General features: G+C 41.0%; 1 protein-coding gene across 10 annotated transcripts in view; it reads left to right on the top strand.

The window, feature by feature from the left end:
* Nucleotides 1-18,552, top strand: part of drp2 (dystrophin related protein 2) — a 400,551-nt gene that overhangs the window by 299,293 nt on the left and 82,706 nt on the right. For 8 of the 10 annotated variants that reach the window (XM_073058375.1, XM_073058376.1, XM_073058378.1 and 5 more), the window contains one exon: nt 10,176-10,320. In XM_073058375.1, coding sequence (XP_072914476.1) covers nt 10,274-10,320 — 47 coding nt within the window. In that variant the 5' untranslated portion in view covers nt 10,176-10,273. Of the gene's footprint in view, nt 1-1,969; nt 2,202-10,175; nt 10,321-18,552 lie in introns of all 10 variants that reach the window. The other 2 variants (XM_073058372.1, XM_073058374.1) reach the window with 1 other exon arrangement.

Genomic DNA, 18,552 nt, shown 5'->3' with positions numbered 1-18,552 from the left:
ATGGTGGGGAGGGCTGTGCCCATGATGGAGCTGGCTGAGCCCATAATCCTCTGCAGCTTCTTGCGATCCTGCGCATTGGAGGCTACATACCAGGCTGTGAATCAACTAGTTAGAATGCTGTCCACAGCATGTCTATAGAAATTTGAAAAGAGGCTTTGGTGACATACCAAATCTCCCAAACTCCGAATGAAGTAGGGCCACTAATGTGCCTCTTTGATGATTGCATCAATGTGTTGGGCCCAGGATAGGTTCAGATACAATCAAGATAGAGATTCTGGGACTTTGAATCTTTTGGTTATAAATATTAGCTAATGTAATTGGTTCAACTAAGGACCATTAGATGACCTGTCTTCAAGGAAGGGTGGAAATGGCAAGGAATACAGAACTCAATAACTTTTCTTAATGTAGCAGTACTAACCTAGTGCACATGGGTATACACATTGCAATGCAAAACCAGCTGACTTTAATACATTCTTAACATTCCAGTTACCTAGAATACCATATTGCATATGGCTTGGATATTGCAGCTCCAGACACTCTTAAAGCTGTTGTCCTATAGACTCCTGACAAGATGTGAAGCTATAATCATACAATTTAGTAAGATTGCCTTTGACACCCTATAATGGGAGTCAGCTCTTACTTAAATGGAGTGAGACTACAAAACATGGTACAAAGGGACCTGACAATCCTCGTACATGAAACAAGATAGATCAACATACATGTACAGAAAATCTGATGCAATAATGGTCTTTGTTTTGAGAGATATCAAATATTAAAAGGGAGTTTAGATATCGCATACAGATTTTTCCTCTATGATTAAGAAATAAAATACTTGCACTGGACTAGAGCTGAGTCGGCTCATCAGGTTGATTCATGGGATGAAAGGGTTGGCATAAGAAGAAAGGTTGAGTAGTTCAGATTAGTCTGGTAGATTCCATCACCCCAAATCTAGCTTTATTCTCAAAAGGCACATTTTCCTCTGTATGAAGAGCAAGTACAACATTAGTAGTCTGGTTCTTCCTGTTTGATTATCATTTGTCTTTTTTTTTAATAAATATTGACATATACTTGATGCAAAATAAGTCTTATCGCAAGTGGCAGTTCTCCAACTATTGACAGACTGATGGAACAAGCTGTGAAGATATTCTGTGCCAGAGATTTGAGTGTTGTCAATGACAGATGGTTCTCTGCAGGACTGAACAAATTACCAATTATTCCTGTGCTTCCACAAGCTCTTTATAAATTCGGTTCACTTTGCATGATCTCCGTACCCCGCTGTCCAAACACAGGAATATAATAGGGAAATAGAATGTTGGCCATATTTTACCTGTGAAGATAAATGAGTACTGTTAATTGTCAGATTTTTTTTGTGTATTCGTTTTTCAAAATATGGGCATCTCCGGCAAGGCCAGTGTTTATTTCCCATCCCTTATGGCCTTCAGAAAACAATGAGCTACCTTCTTGAGCAACTGCAGTCCTTCTGGTAAAAGTGCTCTCATAATACTCTTAATTGGGCAGTTCCATGATTTTGGCCCAGTGACATGGAAAGAATTGCAGTGTATTTCCAAGTCTTGATTGTTTGCAAACTGGAGAGGAACATGAAGCTAATGGCATTCCCATGTCTCTACTTACCCTTTCCATCTTGATGGTAGAGGTCTTGGGTATGGGAACTAGCGTAGTGAAAAACTGCTATACATTTTGGAGATACATCACACTGTGTCCACTTGTGTTAGTAATGGAGGGGAAGAATATTTAGGGAGTGGGAACTGCAGTTCCTGCAGTTCGATTTGTCCTGGTTGGTGTTGAGCTGCCAGAAGTATGCTTCACCGAAATAGGTTGCTTTGTCAAGTCATGACTTGGAAAATATAGCAAAAGTTTATGTCACAGGCTTATGTCTCAGCAAGATCTAGAAAAACTTGTCCATGCATTTATTTTAGTAGGTTTGACTACTGTAACGGTGTTTTCACAGGTCTCTGTAAAAAATCCCTCAGACAGCTGCAGTTCATCCAGATCACTGCTGCTAGAGTCCTCGCTGAGACCAGGAAAGTAGAACACATCAGTCCATTTCTCAGATCACTAGACTGACTTCCTGTCCATCAGAGGATTGACTTTAAAATATTACTACTGGTTTATAAAGCACTGAATGGTCCAAAATACATCTCCGATCTCTCGCTGGATTATGAACCTTCCCGAGCTCTCAGGTCTGTTTACCGCCCCCAGGGTCAAAACTAAACATGGTGACACGGTTTTTAGTTATTATGCCTCACGTATCTGGAATAACCTTTGAGAGGATCAGAAGTCTGCCCCAACTTTAAGCTCTTTTAAATCGAGGCTTAAAACTTCTCTTTTGTAGCTTTTAATTGGAATCTCCTGCACTGCAGCTTCTATTTATCATATCTATTTTTTGTGTGATTTTATACGCATATGTTGCCTGAAATTTGATGTTTGATTTTTATATCTTGTTCTATGTAAAGGACTTTGAACCGCATTGTGTTTGAAACGTGCTATACAAATAAACTTGCTTGCTTATGCTTAGACTCACCAAAAATTTTTGTAATATTATTTGCATTTCCTTTAAGTTTGATAATCATCCTTAACCACCAGTTAGCCATAGATTGTGTACCTCCATCACAGCCTTTCTTTCCCATACATACTGAGACATACAAAATACTTGAGTATTTGACAACTTGCCTGATCTGCCACCTTACCTATTTACCTATCTTGTTGGTCCACTTAGAAACTCTGAACTCATGCCATTATAATTGCCCTTATTTACACTTAGGACACTAATTTCATACCCAGATTGTTCTCTCTCAAACTGATTTTGAAATTCTACCATGCTATGATCTCTCTGTTTTTGGGGATCCTTCACTATGTGAGTATTAATAATCTTGTCTTATTGCACAATGCAAACTACAAATAGCTTATTCACTGATTGGTTTCTCAATAGATTGTTCTAAGAAACAGTGTTGAATACCCTATATGAACTTGTCCTCAAGCCTACCATTGCAAATTTAATTTATTCAGTCTGTATGATAATTAAAATAGGCATGATTATAAAGTCCATTATTTCATGATTTACTATACAGCTACTGTAAGGGAGCCATTAAACTACTCCCATCAGCAACATCTTATTCTTGTTACTTCCTATTTCTGACCAGACCAACTCTACATCTTGATTTTCAGAACCAGTATCATTCCTCAGCATTGTTATGATCTGATCCTTTGTTAACAGAGTTAACACACCACCTCTCATCTGCCTAATGTCAAATATGTCTGAATATTTAATTCCTAACTTTGATCATACCTTGCAATCAGTCTCTGTAATGGTTCTTTGCTCTTTCCCATTTATTTCTATTAGCCTAATATCTCATTTGTTAAAAATGATTCATGCATTCAGGTAAAAGAATTTCATTTCCTTTATCAGTCCAACTCTGCTTACCAATGCACACTTACCTTTATACATTCTGAACCTTTCTGATATGTTCTGGTTATCATTACCCCTGTCATTATCCTGCTCTATAATCTTCCCCTTAGTTTTTCTAAATAGTCTTTCACCTGAATCCCTATGTTCTATTTATAGCCTTGTTTTCTTCCCTTCTGATTCCATTTCCTTCCATTTGCCAAATTACTTTAATCCTTCCCCACGGTATAAGCAATCTCCACCTTGAGGATATTGATCTTGTTCCTGCTGACGTGCAACTCACCTTGGTTGTGGAGCTCCCCCTCCCTCAGACATGGTACAATTCCTCAAGTTTCTAAAGCCATCCCTTCTATATTATTTCTTCAGCAAGTCATTCATCTGCTCTGCCTTAATATTTCTGTATCAACTAGCATCACGTATTGGTATTTAACTTCTTTCTTGGCTCCATAAAGTCTACTGACAGGATCTCATCACTCTCTCTACCTTTGTTGTTGTTGTAGACATGGGCAATGACATCTCCCTCTTCACCTCTGCCTATGGGATGCTCTGCGGCTCTTCAGTGACAGCCTGGGCCTCTGCTCATATTTTAAACTATTTTACTATAAACTACTTTACTGAACATTCCAGGTCACTCTTCATGCTATTTAAAAACTTTCAAAATTTCTATTCCCTCTTCTCTTAAACTCCTAGAGCCCCTGTTTCCTCTTTAAACACCCAGCCTCTGTTCCATTTCAGTTCAGCTTCCAGATTCTCTGTTCCTGGTAGAATAAGTAGCTAATATCCATATCTTTTGAGATTTTTAAGCACTTGTAGGTCTTCCTAAGGCCCAGGAACTCATCTGCTGCAACTGAAATTACAGATGGAATGTCTTCATTTTGTAACTCCCAAGAAAAATTGACGGAAGTAATTATTTGCTATGATTATCAATAGAGCCATGGCCGACCACCGAAATACAAGAACAAACAATAAAATAACTTCAAGTGACAAACAAGAGCAAATGTGAAGCTTAGAATTAAGATTTCAATTCCATTCACTCTCCAATCTTCCCCATTGGTTTTGATTCATTTTAACCTGTTATCCATTGCATTCACAAGATCACGTTAATTGGAAATGAGAAAAGAACTTTCAACTTAATTCTTTACTCACTTTTACTATACGTATATCCATAGATCTTTAATTCAATAAACGACTGCTCCTTTTCTCTTTGATACAATCAGAGATCTGTATAAATATAGCTGAGTGAAAACAGTAACTTTGCATTCTATGTTATTAACCGAGGGCACGCCACTCTCTGGTTTATCTTCTTAGGATCTACCATGTTCCAAATAAGCTCAATCAGTTTGACAATTGTTGGGCCCATTAATGCCTTTTTCCTTGACAAATTGCACATGAGAGCTACTTTACGAATATTAAATTGAAATAGCAATCATATCTAGCTCGATTAGTTGTAATCAAGTAAGGAACCAGGGAATAGCGCAAATTGAAATGAAAATGTTGACTTGAATACTCTAGATCATTTTCAGCAGCCAGCATGTTGATATTGTGGCTGAAAAATCTATTTATACACGTCCCAATGACAACCACACACACGTGTTTAGCACATGAATTGGTTTACACAATGTCATACCACTACCTTTAATATTCACTTTCCCGGCTTTTCAGCAGATTGGAGGACCATTACCACTGACTGCAGTGCCTATTTAGTGCAACAAAAAATGGTGAACTCCAGTTTCTAGGCAACTACGTATATTCACACGTTTCTGTATCATGCAGTTTCTAGAATCAGCTGTTACAATCTTGTGATCGTTAAACAAACAGGTACTAATTTCTCAAAGTTTCCATGAGTATGTCATGGTTGATTTGATTTTGAAGTGAATCAGTTCACTAAACCATTCTCACATATCTATTTAAGTGGGAGATAAGACATGACCATATGCACCCATATTCCACTTTTGATCTGAGTTTCACCAAGTCTAAACTAAACTGATATTAAGTAACAGATAAACTGTATTATCAAATTGGTTGAACTCTACCCTCAGAGATCAACTGAGATCACAGCTGCAGTAGTACATCTAATTCTAGTTGATCAGTCCAGATGAGAAAAACATTGTAAGGAATAACTTAACTTCAAAGACATCTCAAAGTAGAACCTTCTGACAAAATCTCATCATGTACTTAATGAATTGGAAAAGTAAGATTTGTCTTACTGTTTGGACAGTTCATTCCAGAACTGTAAGACAAAAAAACAGAGTTTCAAAATGTGTTACTGAAAATTTAGAACTAATGTTAAGCATTATTTTCTTCTATATAGTCTATATAGATAATAATTTAGAAAACATAGTAGTCAGGACAAACTAGATGTTGCAATGTCAACTTAGCTTTCCAGAAGGATTTGGTTTGAGGGCCTTCTTCACCAAATTAATATTATGACAAAGATTTTGGCCTAAGTAGGTGGAATTCTTATTGGTAGATGGGTGCATCATTGCCATATTTTTGAATGTTGTGGGAAAGTCGTAAAGTTCCCCCTGAAAGTCTGATTATTAGTGATCACAGTTTATTGATAACTGCATAAAGCTGTTGTTGCAGAGGTAAGAGGAAAAGTTTGTATTACAGACTGAGACGCTGAAATTTGCCAGTGTTTAAGGCAAAGGAAATTAAATAGAAAAATCAATATATCACTATGAGTAATACAGATAAACCATAGAGAATATCTTCATAATTATTTGTTTTTCTCACAGTTCTTTATTATAAGCTGTAACTAAAGTAATCTACACAAACTTGGGCACTAATCAGCAACGAAGATAGAAGCTGTCTACTTGCTAGAATCCTTCAAGATTCAAAGCACCATAATGAAAGTACACAAATATTGGATAGCCACTATGGAACTTGATCACTATTATTTCATAAATGCACAAATTGGATGCAACTCATGTAGTAAAACACTGTATTTGCTTACAGCAGGAGATTTAAAATGTGCTTGATATAACCTTGCTATTTCCACTATTTTGCTTATTCATTACAACCTAACATTCTTTTGTGTAGACACTTTATGTATTAATCTTTAATAACCGTTACTTTCATCAATTTTATATAAAGCCGTGCTGTGCTTTTTGTTAAATTGCAGTTTTTTTTCCTCATCACCTAACAGCACCACAGACTGGTGGGCACTCATTGCTGTTATATCTCTACATTATGTTTGGGACATACTGCACCACTGTTGTGCCTTCACATCTTAACGTAAAGTAGATTTGTTACCAAAGCACATATATGTCACCATATACACTCCTGAAATTCATTTTCTTGCGGACATACTCAAACAAATCCATAATAGAATAATAACCATAATAGAATCAATGAAAGACGGCACCAACTGGGCATTCAACCAGTGTGCAAAAGATAGTAAACTGTGCAACTACAAAAAGAAACAAATAATAAATAAATACATAATACCGAGATGAAGAGTCCTTGAAAGTGAGCCCATAGGTTGTGGGAATATTACAGTGATGGGGCAAGTGAAGTTATCCCCTTTGCTTCAAAAGCCTGATGTTTAGGGGTTATAACTGGTCCTGAGCCTGGTGGTGTGAGACCTGAGGCTCCTGTACCTTCTTCCTAATGCAGTTGCAGTAGTGAAAGAGAGCATGACCTGGGTGGTGGGATTCCCTGATGACGGTTGCTGCTTTCCTGCAATATCGCTCCGTGTGGATGTGCTCAATGATGGGAGGGCTTTACATTTGATGGACTGGGCCACATCCACTACCTTTTGTATGATTTTCCATTGAAGGACGTTAGTGTTTCCATATCAGACAGTGATGCAGCCAGTCAATATACTCTCCACCACACATCTGTAGAGGTTTGTCAAAGTTTTAGATGTCACGCGGAAACTTTGCAAACTCCTGAAGAAGTAGCAGCACTGCTGCGCTTTCTTAGTAATCGCACTCACATGCTAGGCCCAGGACAGGCCCTCTGAAATGATGACACCAAGGAATTTAAAGTTACTGACCCTCTCCACCTCTGATCCCCCATTGAGGACTGGCTCATGGATCTCTGATTTCCTCCATCTGCAGTCAATGATCAGCTAACTGGTCTTACTGACATTGAGTAAGACGTTGTTGTGGTAGCACTCACTCAGGTTTTCAGTCTCCCTCCTATATGTGAATTCAACACCACCTTTGAGTCGGCTATATGCTTGAATATGTCACTGGAGCTGTCCTTAGCCACACAACTATAAGTGTGAAGCGACTAGAGCAGGGGTCTAGGCACACAGCCTGTGGTGCACCTGTGCTGATGGAGGAGACGTTCTTGCCAATCCAAACTGACTGTGTCTGCAAGTGAGGAAATCAAGGCTCCAATTGCACAAGGAGGTATTGAAGCCAAGATCTTGAAGCTTATTGCTTAGTTATCAGGGGATGATAGTGTTGAATGCTGAGCTGTAGTTGATAAACAGCATCCTGATGTCTGCATCTTCACTGTCCAGATGTTCCAGGGTTGTGTGAAGAGCCAATGTGATGGCAACTGCTGTGGACTAGTTGCACCACTAGGCAAATTAGAGTGGATCCAAGTCTTTTCTTAGGCAGGAGTTGATATGTTTCATCACCAACTTCACAAAACACTTCATCACTGTGGATGTAAGTGCTACTGGATGATAGTCATTGAGGCAGGCTACCAAGTTCTTCTTAGATGCTGACATAAGTGAGCCTACTTGAAGCAGCTGGGTACCTCAGACATCTGAAGCAAGAGGTTAGAGATCTCAGTGAACACTGCAGCCAGTTGATCAACACAGGTCTTTAGTATTTGACCAGGTACTCTGTCTAGACCAGATGCTTTTCACGGGTTCACCCACCTGGAGGATGCTTGCACATCTGCCCCAGAGTCTAAAATCACAGGATCACTGGGAGGTTGTGGGAGTTGCAATGGTTCATCCATGTTTTGAGGGACAAAGCAAGGACAGAAGGCATTGAGCTCATCTGGAAGTGAAGCCCTGTTGTCACATACTTTATTTGATTTTACTTTATAAGAGGTGATATTATTCAAGCCCTGCCACAGCTGTCAAGCATCCTTCATTGATTCAAGGTTAATCCAGAATTGCCCATGAGATGACTTTCCAGAATCTATGCCTGGACCTCTTGTAACTTTCTTGGCCACCAATCTTGAATCCTCTGATCTGGCCCTCAGCAGATTACAGATCTCATGGTTCATCCACGGCTTCTAGTTAGGGAAGACTCTGAATGTTTTTGTAGGGACACACTCATCTACAACTGCTTTTATAAAGTCCGTGATAACTGTGGTGTTTCAGATCCACAGAGGAGTCATTGAATACGGCCCAGCCCACTGACTCAAAGCCATCCTATAGCTGCTCCTCTCCCTCACGCAACTGTTCCTTGTGGTTCTAATCTCCGGAGGTTTGCTTTTCAGTCTCTGCCCATGTGCAGGTAGGAGAAGGGACAGCCAAGTGATCAAATTTCCCAAATGGTTGTCTGGGCATGAAATGGTAGGCATTCCTTATCTTAGTACGACAATGCTTTAGTGTGCTGGGTCTTCTTGTGCTGATGGTAATTGGGCAGGGATTTCTTCAGACAAACCTGGCTGAATTTGAGATGCATGTGGATGGACTGTTCCTTGTTTGGAGACGACATCATGCAGTATCTCAAGTACTTGATTATAGCTGGCCGCTGGTGGTACATAAACTCTGGGGAAGTTCATGGAGGAGAACTCCCTAGGTAACTAAAAAGGACAGCATTTAATCATTTGATGTTTAAGGTTGGCGGAACACTCCGTAAATACTAGTAAAACACCCTGGTTTCCTTGGCTAGGTAAGTCTAGGGAAGACACTCTCAAGTCCCACCAAACTCCTGAGACTGAGACGGCTCATCCCATCCCAAACCCCAATTTGTGTGGATGCTATGTACCCTGTTACAAATTAGTGCCACAAAATAATAGACAGTACACTTCATATGATTAAGGGAATTATATTTATGAATCTTAACTAACTAAAGGGTTAGTAAAGAATAACAAAAACAAAAGGGCCCATTCTAATTAAACAGTCAAATGTGCACAAGTTGCAGCTCATCTTGAACTTCTCTATCGCTCATGCGCTGGGCCATGGTCAGCATGAACAACCTCACCACCTTCCAAATGTTGCTCGCAATCCATCTTGAACAAATGGGTCTCCCACTGGATCGTATGCTATGATCAATTCTCCCCAGCGTCCTCCCTTCATCTTCTGCCGAACAAAAATCCCAATACCAACCTTATTGTCCCTCATCAAGAAAACCTCCCGCTAACTGGATGGCACCCATTCCACATCATCCCGTATCTTCAACAATATCCCAAACAGGCTGAAAACAGAACAGACCGCTCTTACAGAGCTGCTAAATGAAATACCTACAGCATTACGGTAAAGATGTGATCCAGGGCATTACACTAGTTAGCAGCTATTTCCTAAGTGTTCTGCATTATCATGAGTATAATTGAAACTGAAAAGGCTGAAAATACCCAGTAGGTCAAGCAGCTTATATGCAAGGAAGCTAATACTTACTCCATTTTCCATTTTTATTTCAGATTAACAACATCTATAGTTGTTAATTTTTGTGTTATTATAGCAATATTGTGATTATATAAATTTTTGGTACACTAACAAAATCAACATTAAAAAAAAACAAATAACAAAACTAATGCTGACTCAGTGCAAATCATTTGTTTGAAGTATTCAAACATATATTTTAATACACATTTTATATAATTATCTTTATAGTTACAATTGTTAATTCAAGATGCTTGGAACAAATGTGAAAGCCAAACAAAGAGAACAAAAGAATTGACTCACAGGCATTTTAACAGCACTTCGGGGAGATGAACCTCTGCTGGAACGAGATCAAGAAGAAATCTCAAAATATCAGGTGAATGCATTCTTATTAAAAATCGTTAATATTTTAGGTCCATGGCTGAGGAGGGACAGCTTGCTCAGAGTTTTCACAGAGGGACTGAGCTGCCAGTGATAAATTGGCATCCCAACCTTGGTCAATGTGATCAAAGTCTTTTTTTAAAAATTGTTTATGGGAAGTGGAAGTTGCTGTTGAGACCAACATCAATTGGTCGTCCCTATCTGTCCTTGAAAAAAGTGATAGGCATTCTCCCACTGGAACTGCTAAAATAGCTGTGGTGAAGTTGATCCTGCCAGACTATTGATACAAGTTTCTTGATATATTTTATGACTCACATGGGGAATATAATGATCATAGTGTTCTTAAGCACAAGCTGCTCTGGCCCAAGGCCATGAAGATCGCATGTTTGGGACATACTGATGAAGATGCTTATTTAGTTCCTGAAACATTCTGTTGATCAGAGTTTCACAAGTAATTTTCCTATACAATCTCATTTTTTTAATACTTGAAACTTCGTATAATTCCAACCAAACCAGCTATAGAACTGACTACAAAGCAAGACTACATAAACAGAAAAGTGATGATCATTTACTTTACAGACTTAGTTTAATTGATGAATACTATCAATGACGCCCAAATAAACTCTTTAATATTTGTCAGAAATTACTTTGAAACTTTTGTATCCATCCCAGAAAGGAGATTGGATTTCAGGTTAAAGCTAGCACCTTCAATACTGTAGCACTCAATCAATGCTGGAATTTAACTCCTCCTGTACAGCAGAGTGATCCGTAGCTTGACAAATTTGACTAGTGTTGCCTTTCCCTGGGAAGCAATGTTCCAGTTTATGATGGCATTGGTGAGGCACAGCGACAACTTGCTAACAACAAACATAAATGTTGCCTACTTTATTACTCACTGTTATTGTCAGAAATGATCACTGCAATCAATAGCCCGTAATTTCCCTTTTGGAGTTGACTTTTGGATCGTCTGTACATCCTGGCATATTTGCAGTGTTAACTGAAGTCTCGAAGGTGCAGCGTGGCATGTCCAAGCCAAATCGAGGCAGTGGGGCCCCTGCCCAAGAATGGGAAACAAGCCAATGTTTGGCTGCTGGAGTGGACTTGGAGCTGATTCAAAGCAGCACAACCAAGGCATGGCAGAGTTTTAGCAGTGGGGCCTGGGCCTGAGAGCAAGGAACACACCAATGTTTAAGTGAATTAAGTACCGGGCCAAACTAGAATGAAGGACCCGCAGTTTAGCCGATTTAAGCATTGGGTTGGGACAGATTGAAAAGGTCAGGGTGTTGGGGCCAGAGGCAAGGGACAGGCCAGTGTTCAGCTCACTACACGCAAGACTTATTTGTCTCTGTCCTGAACTAAGGCTGTGGTCTACAACTAACAGGCTCCTGGAATGGCTCTGAATGGCTTTGTGGCTGTGAACTGTTCTGAATGTTTTTTGCTTACTTTTATTGTTTAAACAATTGGGATTTTTTTCTATACTTAGCGTGTTTGTCAGTCTTCTATTTTCAATGAGTTCTGTTGAGTTTCTTAGTTTTGTGGCTGCCTGTAAGGAGATGAATCTCGAATAGCATGGTGTGCCCAGACAGTGCCTATTCATCTTTTATTGTTTTACAACATTGAATCACAGTGGAATTAATTTGGGTTTTCTTTTGACACTGATCAACAGAAAAAGACTCTTCTGTGTCAAAGTGAAAACAGATCTCTACAAGGTAATCTAAATTAATTACAAATATAAAACACAAAATAATTGATTGCTTAAGTATTCACCCACTTTAATATGACACACTAAATCATCACTGGTGCAGACAATTGGTTTTAAAAGTCACATAATTAGTTCAATGGAGATCTGTTTTCGGAGACCTGTGTGCAGACAAGTTGTTTCAATTGATTGTAGTAAAAATGCACCTGGATCTGGAAGGACCGACTGCGGGTGAGTCAGTATACTGAAAAAACTACACCATGAAGACAGAAGAACATTCTAAGCAACTCCACAAAAAGGTTATTGAAAAGCACAAGTCTGGAGATGAATACAAGAAAATTTCCAAGTCACTGAATATCCTTTGGAGTACAGTAGAGTCAATCATCAAGAAATGGAAAGAATATGGCACAGCTGTAAATCTACCTCAAGCAGGCCATCCTCAAAGACCATGCAGGAAGGGGACTAGTGAGGGAGGCCACCAAGAGACCTATGACAACTCTGAAGAAGTTACAAGCTTCAGTGGCTGAAATGGGAGAGACTGCACATACAACTGTTGCCCAGGTGCTTCACCTGTCACAGCTTTATGGGAGAATGGCAGAGAGAAAGCCATTGTTGAAAAAACTCACATGAAATGTCAGCTAGACATTCCAGTCAGATGGAAGAAGGTTCTATGATCTAATGAAACCAAAATTGAGCTTTCTGGCCATCAGACTAAATGCTATTTTTGGCGTAGCCAAACACCATTCATCATCAAAAACACACCATCCCTACTGTGAAGCACGGTGGTGGCTGCATCATGCTGTGGGGATGCTTCACTGAAGCAGGCTCCGGAAGGCTTGTGGAGGTAAAGGCACAGCTGTATGTCAAAAATTTGAGAATATCAGGGCAGAAGTGAGTGTAGCTTCTATTACTATGGAGAAGGTGCTTGGGAATCTGTAAGTCTGGAGGCATATAAGGTACCAGAACCAAATGGATTACAGCCCAGCACTCTGAAAGAGGTAACTGAAGAGATTGTGGAGGCATTAGTAATGATCTTTCAATAATCACTAGAATCTGGAATGGTTCTGGAGGATAGGAAAATGGCAAATGTTACTCGATTCTTTAAGAAGAAGGGAGACAGAGGAAAAGGCAATACAGTATAAGGCAGTTGGCCTGACTTCAGTGGTTGGGGAGATGTTGGAATTCATTATTAAGGATAAATTTGGGGGTACTTGGAGGTACAGGACAAAGTCAGCATGGTTTCCTTAAAGGGAAATCTTGCTGGACAAATGTGCTGGAGTTCTTTGAGGAAATAATAGGCAGAAGAGACAGAGGAGAGTCAGTGAATGCTCTTTGCTTGGACTTTCAGAAGGCCTTTGACAAGGTGTCACACATGAGGCTGCCTAACAAGATAAGTGCCCATGGTAGTACAGAAAAAATACTGGCTTGAATAGAAAATTGACTGATTGGCTAGAGGCAAAGCATAGGAATAAAGAGGGACTTTTCAGGTTGGCTGCCGGTGACTGAAGGTGTTCCACAGGGGCTGGGTAGTGGGACCGCTTCTTTGCAGATTATATGAAAAAGAATTAGATGATGGAATTGATGGCCTTGCAACCAAATTTGCAGAAGTATGAAGGTAGATGGAGGATCAGGTAGTGTTGAGGAAGTAGGCAGTCTGCAGAAGACTTGGACTGACTGGGAGAATGGGCAAAGAGGTGGCCGAGTATGGTCATGCACTTTGGTAGAAGGAATAAAGACGTAGACTATATTCTAAACAGGGAGAAAATTCAAAAGTCAGAGGTGCAAAGGGACTTGGGAGTCCTTGTGCAGGATTCTCCAAAGGTTAACTTCCAAGCTGAGTCAATGGTAAGGAAGGCAAATGCACTATCAGCATTCATTTCAGAAGAACTAGCATATAAGAGCAAAGATATGATGCTGAGGCTTTACAGGGCATGGTCAGACCACATTTAGAGTACTGTGAGCAGTTTTGGGCCCCATATCTAAGAAAAGATACACTGGCATTGGAGAAATTCCATGGGAGTTTCACAAGAATGGAAGGGTTAGGTATGAATAGTGTTTGATGGCTCTGGGCCCATACTTGTTGGAGTTTAGAAGAATGAAAGTGATCTCATTGAGACCTATCAAATATTCAAAGGTCTATATAGAATGGATGTGTTCCTTATAGTGGGGGAATCTAGGACCAGAGTGCAGAGCCTCAGAATAGAGGGACGTCCATTTAGAGCAGAGATAAGGAGGAATTTCTTTAGCAGGAGGGTGGTGAATCTATGGAACTCTTTGCAACGAACCATCGTGGAGGTCAAGTCATTGAGTATACTTAATATAGAGGTGGATAGGTTCTTCATTAGTCAGCAAAATAAAGGTTATGGGGAGAAGTTAGGAGAATGGGGTTGAGGTGAATAATAACTCAGTCATGATTGAATTGTGAAGCAAACTCGACAGGCCAAGTGACCTTTTTTCTGCTCCTATGTCTTATGGTCTTAACTGCTTGGAAAGAGGATGGCCTCAGGGACTTCCTGCACAAACTTCCTTTTCCTACTATGCCTGAGCATCACTTATTCCCTTTCCACCCATGAAACCTTCATCTGCAGTGTGACCGGCTCACTAACTACATTATCTATGTACATCTGAGCATCATGGGTGCCCCCCACCCAGGAAGTTCATCCACAGCTCCAGCTCCACAATGTGGTCAGCCAGTAGTTGCAGCTGGTAACACGTCCTACATGCGTGGTCACCTTGGACACGGAAGTGGCATTGATTTTCTCTCTCTTGCTCTCTCCCTCCCTCCCTCCCTCTTTCCCTCTTCCTTCTCCTCAAAATCTCAGGATTGGTTCCTTTTATTAGCTTGGACTATTAAACCGCAAAAGTAGTAGCAATATTCTCCTAGTCCTACTTACTACTCAGTGACTGCCTCTGCTCACCATTGCTTTCTGAATCCTGATATCAATTCCATCTCTATTGCTGGGTTCCTTGAGGAGGTTATCTTATTTGATATCCAGTTCAAAATCCCTTGTGTCATGCCCCTCCCTGCTTTCTGCTGAGACTGACTGTAGGCCTTACAACCTCACTACAGCCTCTCGCTCAGTTTCTTCTAGGATGTCCTGCATCTGCAGACTAGGTAGGGTAATCTTCCCTCCCTTCCTCTCTGTTTCTCTGCCTGCCTGTCTGTCTCTGACTCTCTTTCCCTCTCTTTCTTTCTGCCTACTCTCCCTATCCCTCCTTTCTCACTCACTCTCTCTCTCACACAACACACAAACACACACACACACATGTTCTCCTCCTGTCCTCACATTTTATCAAACTCTACCCTTTTCTTCTCTCTCCCTTTATCAAGTTCACCCTTTTCCCCCAGAAGTTCACTCTGTTCAGCAGATCATGAGGCAGTGTAGCAAAGGGCAACTAAGAGGGTAGAGTAAATAGCTCCACTGTCTCACAACCCCTGAGACTCAGCGTCAATCCTGAACTCAGCTGCTGCTCGTCAAGAAATAGCATCTTCTCTCAGTGACCATGTTGGCTTCTTCCAGATGCACCAGTTCCCTCCCGCATCCGAAAGTTGAGCTGATGAGTTAACTGGTTATTGTAAATTAGCCTTAAGTGTAGATTAATGACAAAACGCAGAAAATTGTTGGGTGTGTGTGAGAGAGAATTAGTTACCGGGGTACAGGAAAATAGGAAAAGACGAATGGGACCAATGAAATTTCTCCCTTGAAAGCCCTTATGAAACTGATGGGCCAAATGGTCTCTTTTGTGTTTTATAAATCTATCCACTATCGCTTGTAATCACTCAGTCATGTTATAAAATGCTCAACAGCTTTTTCCCATACTTTAGAATTACTGTAGATTAACACTGCCATAGAGTAATACACATCTTAGAGGATATTGTTCTGAGAGTTCAATTAAATCATTTCCATTAGATTTATTTGCTTCTGCCTGCATTGCAACAGAACTGAGTTTGCTTGAAGTGAATTCCAGATGATAAAAAACAGAAGTTTTTCTCCCTCAGCAGCATTCTTTATCTTGGCAGGCACAAATTTCATGCAAGGAAATTGCAATCTGTTTCTCAGAGATTTGTTGAGTAAGAGTAAAATCTTAGCTGGAATTTTTTAATGAACGAACTCCAGGCAATTGTGATAGTCTGTAGTGAAGTTGAAGTCTTTGAAAGCATAAATATAAATAAATTTAATCATTGCATTCAACTGCCGGGAAACCAAAAAGTGGGGGTACAGTTCAGCTCAGCAGCTAAGCAATAAAATGGGATTTACAATATATTTTCTTTAAATAAAATTTATACAGAAGGGACTGAGTCATTCTCATTGTTCTGAGTGAGGTTTACATGTTTGTATGATTTGCCACAGTCAGTGCAGATCAGTAATAACATCTCCTCCTTGCTGACTGTCAACACAGGCACACCTCAAGGACCATGCTTAGCCCTCTCTCTACTCATGGCGGTGTGACTAGGCACGGCCCAAATGCCGTCTATAAATTTGACAATGACACCACTAAGCTGAGACAGCAGTTAGGCTTACAGAAGCAAGGAAGCGCTACTGTCTGAGAGGTATCACAATAACATCCTCGCTCTTAGTGTTAGCAAGATCAAGGAATTGATTGTGGAGTTCAGTAACAGGAAGTTATAAAAAACACACATCCCAGCCCTCATTGAGGGGTCCACAGTGGAACAGGTGAACAACTTCAAGTTCCCACACATCAGCATCTCAGATCTGTCCTGGCCCAACACATTGACGTAGACCTGTGCCTCTACTTCATTAGGAGTCTGAGGAGTTTGGGACGTCACCAACGATGTGCCATATTTGGTAAATGTACAGTGGGAAGCAATCTGCCTGGTTTGGAGCCTCCAATGCACAGATCACAAGAGGCTGCAGAGATGTTATAGACTCAGCCAGTTCCATCACAAGCGCAACCCTCCACCCCGTTGAGGACATCTGCCAAAGGTATTGCCTCAAGATGGCAGCGTCCCATCATTAAGGGCCCTCACCATTTTAGACGTGCCTCCTTCTCATTACTACCAGAAAAAGGAAGAAGAAAAAAAGAAATACCGCCATATACAGATGCAGAGTGGGTCGGCTTTGGCTCAATCAGGCTTCGGCGAGAACAGGCAGAGGCGAGGTTTGAACAGGGCACAACTGCGCAATTGCGTGAAAGTCGGCCCGTGAGGCAGCGGGAGAACTTAAGTAACGAGCAGAGGCTGAGTACGAGTTTCACTCCAGGTGAGGTAAGGCCTTTAATTAAAGGTAAGCTCCTTTAATTAATCTGATTAGTTTAGGAGTAGGTAATGGAGGCAGCAGTTAGGGCAGTTGAGTGCTCTGTTTGCAGTATGTGGGAAGTCAGGGCGAGCACAGCTGTCCCTGGTGACTACACCTGCAAAAGGTGCACCCAGCTGCAACTCCTGACAAACCGTGTTAGGGAACTGAAGCAGGAGCTGGATGAACTTCAGATCATTCGGGAGGCAGAGGCAGAAATAGACAGGAGTTTCAGGGAGATAGCCACCCCTAGGAGTCAGGAGACAGTTAGTTGGGTGACTGTCAGGAGAGGGAAGGGGAATAGACAGGAAGAGCAGAGCACCCCTGTGGGCGTTCCCATCAGCAATAAGTATACCGTTTTGGATACTGTTGGTGGGGATGACCTACCAGGGACAAGTTGCAGTGGTTGCATCTCTGGCACCGAGACTGGACTCTCAGCTCAGAAGGGAAGGAGGGAAAAGAGGAGAGCAGTAGTGATAGGGGATTCGATAGTTAGGGGGACAGATAGGAGGTTCTGTGGAGAGATCGAGAATCCCGGATGGTCTGTTGCCTTCCTGATGCCAGAGTCCGCGATATCTCAGATCGCGTTCTCAGTATTCTCAAGAGGGAGAGTGAGCAGCTGGATGACGTGGTCCATGTAGGGACCAATGACGTGGGTAGGAAGAGTGAGGAGGTCCTGAAAGGTGAGTTTAGGGAACTAGGTGCCAAGTTAAAGGACAGGACCTCCAGGATAGCAATCTCAGGATTGCTACCAGTGCCACGTGCAGGTGGGTTTAGAAATAGTAAGATAGTGCAGATCAACAAGTGGCTGAAGACATGGTGCAGGATGGAGGGCTTCAGATTTATAGATAATTGGGCAGTTTTCCAGGGAAGGTGGGACCTGTTCCGGTGGGACGGTTTACATCTGAACTGGAGAGGGACAAATATTCTTGCAGGTAGGTTTGCTAGAGAGGCTCCCGTGGATTTAAACTAGATATGGGGGGAGGGGAACTGGAGTGTAGGAACAGATGTATGGGAGAAGGAAGAAAAAGAAGACAGAAAAGTTCTTTGTACTGTTAGAGATAAACAGAGAGGAAGAGGTGGAGAATTTCTTAAATGCATTCATTTTAATGCTAGGAGCATTGTAAGAAAGGTAGATGAGGTTAGTGCATGGATTGATACCTGGAAATATGATGTTGTAGCTATTAGTGAAACATGGTTGCAGAAGGGGTGTGATTGGCAACTAAATATTCCTGGATTTCATTGCTTCAGGTGTGATAGAATCAGAGGGACA

Source organism: Hemitrygon akajei, chromosome 10, assembly GCF_048418815.1.
Source record: "Hemitrygon akajei chromosome 10, sHemAka1.3, whole genome shotgun sequence".
Lineage (NCBI taxonomy): Eukaryota > Metazoa > Chordata > Chondrichthyes > Myliobatiformes > Dasyatidae > Hemitrygon > Hemitrygon akajei.
This window is presented reverse-complemented; position numbering and strand designations above follow the sequence as displayed.